The sequence below is a fragment of the Monocercomonoides exilis genome (assembly GCF_001643675.1).
Source record: "Monocercomonoides exilis strain PA203 chromosome Unknown scaffold12-1864167, whole genome shotgun sequence".
Taxonomy (NCBI): Eukaryota; Preaxostyla; order Oxymonadida; family Polymastigidae; genus Monocercomonoides; species Monocercomonoides exilis.
The window spans coordinates 1,574,419-1,579,235 of NW_027150557.1; the positions used below are offsets into that span (position 1 = coordinate 1,574,419).

The 4,817-nt window shown below is 30.8% G+C and overlaps 1 protein-coding gene across 1 annotated transcript; it reads left to right on the plus strand.

Moving 5' to 3' along the window:
- Window positions 1–387: 387 nt before the first annotated feature.
- On the plus strand, window positions 388–1,808 carry MONOS_17325 (uncharacterized protein; the record flags this gene model as incomplete). The annotated part of the gene is made up of 3 exons (XM_067870236.1): window positions 388–421; window positions 493–986; window positions 1,047–1,808. The coding sequence occupies 3 exons, from the start codon at window positions 388–390 to the stop codon at window positions 1,806–1,808; spliced, it is 1,290 nt and encodes a 429-aa protein (XP_067731370.1).
- Between the last annotated feature and the right edge of the window lie 3,009 nt (window positions 1,809–4,817).

The window sequence follows — 4,817 nt, forward strand, 5'->3', positions numbered from 1 at the left end:
ATGTTTAAAAAAAACATTCATCAGAAAGAATACCAAATTTGAAAATTTTCTTTTCTCTGCAATCTGCCATCGCAGGAAATAATTCTCGCAATTCAGTGATGTATTTTATCCAATGTATTCTCTTTTTGCAAATAAATATTTTCGTTTGATAAAAAGAAATAATTATGATCACAATTACCATAACAACAAACTTGAATTGTTGAATCATTGTTCTTCTTCTCTATTACTCGCCAAAAATACAACTACGCTATAAAGGATAGTATGAGCAATGAAATTGAAATGACTGTGGTCACTTTTCATTCAAATAACTTTTCAAATTGTTTTGTATTTTATCATGTGTGCATGATGATAATGATGCATTTTCTTGATGGTTCACATTTGTTTTAAATGCAGGAGACGGATGTAACAAAAAGATTTTTGGGTTTGCAAGCAATGATGCTTTTGAATTTACGATGGATAAATTTCTTTCTTTTCTTTCTGATTTTTTTGAAGTCTTGTTCGACGAATTGGGCCATTGCACTGAAATTGAGCAAAAACAGAAAATAAAGAAAATGAATAGACTGATCGATGAGATGGACAAAAAAGAACTCCGTTTTACATTCACATTGGAGTATTTCGAAACAATCGACAAAATGATTGAAGAAAAGAAATTGACTTTTGACAATGCCATTTTGCTGATGAAGCATATTGGGTATTGGATAGCGCTGATCAATATGACAGTTTACGGCTTTTTCACTTCTTCGTTGTGCAAAAGAATTCAAGAGATGATAATCATTGAAGAAAAATTAAAAGAAGGAAAGAATGAAAGCCTTCTTGTTGATCTTTGTGAATGCTATCTTTTGATTAACGATGTCAAATCATCGGAATTGCTTTCAATTTGCGTGCCATGTCTTATGAAAGTCGCATTAAGGAAAGAGGATAGCAAGGACATTCAAGAAGAAGTGGAAATGGCTTTGATTTCTATAAATAATATTAACGAATATAAAGTATAATTTTTCATCTCTTTTCAATTTTCCTTTTAAATTTTGATATTATTTCTGAAATAGTTCATAGAAAAAGAATTGTTTTTGAGCAATGTCACAGAAATTTTCCAGAATTATCAAGAGCATCGCAATCTGACACGACTTGCTTATCAATCAGCTTGGCAGTTTTTGGTCTTCAGACTTTGGTGCCATGGAAATTTGAGAGATGTTATTGTCAATGAGCTGCATTTTGCTAGAGAGGCAACAAGAGAATTGGAAGAGCTGATTGAGTGCGTGGATTGGAAGAGAAAAGAAGATGAAATGAGCAAAGAAGAAGCAAAAGCAGCGAGCATTGCGAAGAGATGGCTCGCAACACTGGCTTTTTTTTTTCAATCCTTCATATTGATGAATGAAGAATTTATTTTGCTAATCTGCAGGATTGTTGAAGTGTTTAGGGTGGCAAAGGATAATTGCAGAGAAATATGCAATCGATGTATTGATTCAGTAATCTATGCAGCGGGAAACAGAGCAATGAAAGTTGAGTATTTGTTGAAAAGTGGAGCTGTTGATATTATTTTGAAGGAGATGCAGCATCAAACATTTAATGCTAACATGGGGTACAATTACTGTTTATTTTTTTATTTTGTTTTACGCCGATTGAAAGAAGAAGAGAAAGAGGAAATTGTCAAAGTGAAAAGAAATGCAGCAAGAATGGAGACCTTTGGAAAGATGGAAGAAGAAGGATACGAAGATTGCATTATCGGATTGCTGCTGTTAAACGCTGAGGAGATGATTAGAGATGGCTATTTAATAACAAATGTTGAAGATCTTTTTGTGCGTCCATAAAGCGAATGCTCTTTTCTATTCTATTCATCATTGAAATCTCAGAAAAATTATCAAAAGAATGAATTTTGATTGAAATAAAGAATCAGAAGAGGCAGATGGCAGCAAATGAACTCAGAAAAGAAAATGAGAAAATGAAGAAAAAAGAAAAGACATCATTCTGAAATAAGATCTTCAACTTAACAATATGAATATTCAAGACAAATGGTGAATTCTTCATTCATTTCAATTTGTCTTCACATTATCGTCTTCTTCATATGCTTCTGCTTCAATCTTTCACTCTCACTTTCACTCACATTGTGTCAATCGACATTTCATCAATGAATTCTTCGCCTTTTTCTTCTGTTAATTTTGTAATGTCACACAAACCAATTAATTCCAGCAAATCTCAAAATGTTTTGAAGAATCCTTCATCGCTTCGCTTTGGATGAAATATAACTACAATATTCACTATCACGTGTCTTCCACTTCTTCATTCTTTTCGTCTTCTTCTTCTTCACATTTTTATTCTAGGGTCAGTAATTTATCTGTACCCAAAAAATTAATCGGGACCTAAATTTTCTGGCTCTCCAGAGCACTTTTAGAAAAGAATAAATTACAGAAAACATTCAAAATATTTTTATTTACTATTCCTGAGAATATTTTTTTTATTTTTTCAATTTTAGTGAAAAGATTTGATAATTTTCGTTTTATTTTTAAGATAAAAGACTTGGTTGTGGAAGCGCAATCTTTTTGTTTTGAGATTTTTAAGTGTTGTTATTGCTATTAAACTTAAGTTTTTAATGTTTTTGGTTAATTTTTGATATTTAACGCTTCGCTTATTTATTATTTTTTGTATTTCATAAATTTCGACAAAAAATTAAAAAAAAAAAATTAAATTTGAATTGCTGTGTTCACATATGTTGAAAAATAGTTGTTAAAGTGATTGTTATATGTATCACAAATAATTTGTAACCAAAAAATGGATTTGAAGCAAAAGAGACAAAAATACACAAAAATATATTTTTCTTGTAATAATCTCTATCAAAAAATTGAAGATTTTCGTCTTTTAAAAATACATATATTTGCTTATAATATTCATAATTACGCTTTTTTAATAACGAAAAATGTGGTTTGTTCCAATAAAATCTTCCACTTATCGAAATTTATGAAATACAAAAAATAATAAATAAGCGAAGCGTTAAATATCAAAAATTAACCAAAAACATTAAAAACTTAAGTTTAATAGCAATAACAACACTTAAAAATCTCAAAACAAAAAGATTGCGCTTCCACAACCAAGTCTTTTATCTTAAAAATAAAACGAAAATTATCAAATCTTTTCACTAAAATTGTAAAAATAAAAAAAATATTCTCAGGAATAGTAAATAAAAATATTTTGATTGTTTTTTGAAAACAGCTGTCTCGCATGCTGTCAGACGTGAACACTTTTGGAGTGACATGACGTGACAGAAATAAATATTTAATATATGATAAAAATGTGTGCAGTCAAAGCCGGATATAATCACATCGAATATAATCACATACGTTTACAGTCACATTTTTTTATGCACCAACATTTTTGTACAAATTTTCATTCATTTTTCATCGCATATAATCACGGGGATGTAAATATGTAATCACAATTTTTATTATAATGTGTATTTTTTTCAATAAAAAATTTATTTTTTTTTCAAAATTTTCAAAATTTTGATTTTACAAAATAATGATGAAATAGGTCTGAATAATGTGTACAAATAATAAAAATTGTTTTTTCTATTGAAAAATGCGTTTAAATGAAGAATTATCAAAAATAAAATATTTTCCCCAAAATAAATTTTTTAATTTATTTATTTTCGTTTATTTCTGTGTAAACAGGATCGGACATTATCACAATCGGATATTTTCACAAAAAGTTGTGCAAAAACCAATGTGATTATATCCGATTTTGACTGTTATAATAAGTTTCTTTTTGATGTGCATTTTCAAAATTTAATTGCACAATGTGTTGTGTCGTGTTCATTTTTTTGTTGTGTCAATACCACGGAACTCCTGTTACTCCCTGTTACTGACGTAATTCAAGTCGATTGTCTCTTTTTTCAAATATATGTGTTTTTAACAAGTTGATCATTTTTTTTTAAGTTTTGAACTTGTTTTATTCTTATATTTATTGTTTGTTAATAATTATCATTTTTTCGATTTTTCTAATTTTTTTTTCTAATTCATTTGGGTTATATAAGCTGGTTCTTCACAAAGATGTGGAGCCCAGACATTTCACTGTTGCATTACGAAAACGATGGGATGAATGAATATCTTTCTTTTTTTGAACTTTCTGTGAAGAACATTTTTGATGGCGATGCTGTTCACTTCCTGTTCATTTCATTAGCTCCTGCAGATATCAATGACCAACTCCATATTTGAAATTAAAGCGATCAATTTGTCCACAAGACTCAAAACTTCCAGATCCGGGAAATATATCACAGTTTCGCTTCTGGAGGAGAAATACAAGTGAATATTCCAGGCAAGAGCCACTTGCGCCCTTAAGGAATGAGTGAAAACAATGAACAAAAACAGAGATATATTCCTCCTCAATATTACACACCATACATAGCTAACATCAAAGGGGATTATGACTCTTGCAGGAATGGAGATGCTGAAAGGAGGTGTAACTGAGGAATATCAGACAGACACAATAAAGCACACATCGATATCCAAACAATCATCAAGTGGGATCCCGGAGGTTTGAATCGCCAAGCACACGTTCCAATCAATAATTGATCACACACCGTGCAGGTCACACCACATAGCTGATCCGGCAAGCCGGATGGCCCACGCGCTCCTTGCCCCAGAGTAAAATAGTTCACAACAGGAAGATGACACAGTCGTGAAGAAGAACTTCATTCCCGAGAAAACAGATGGCATTCACTTTTGTGTGACCCAGCAAACGACAGTCAAAATCGGATATAATCGCATCTGGTTTTGCACAACTTTTTGTGTCTATATCCGATTGTGATTATATTCGATGTGACATTT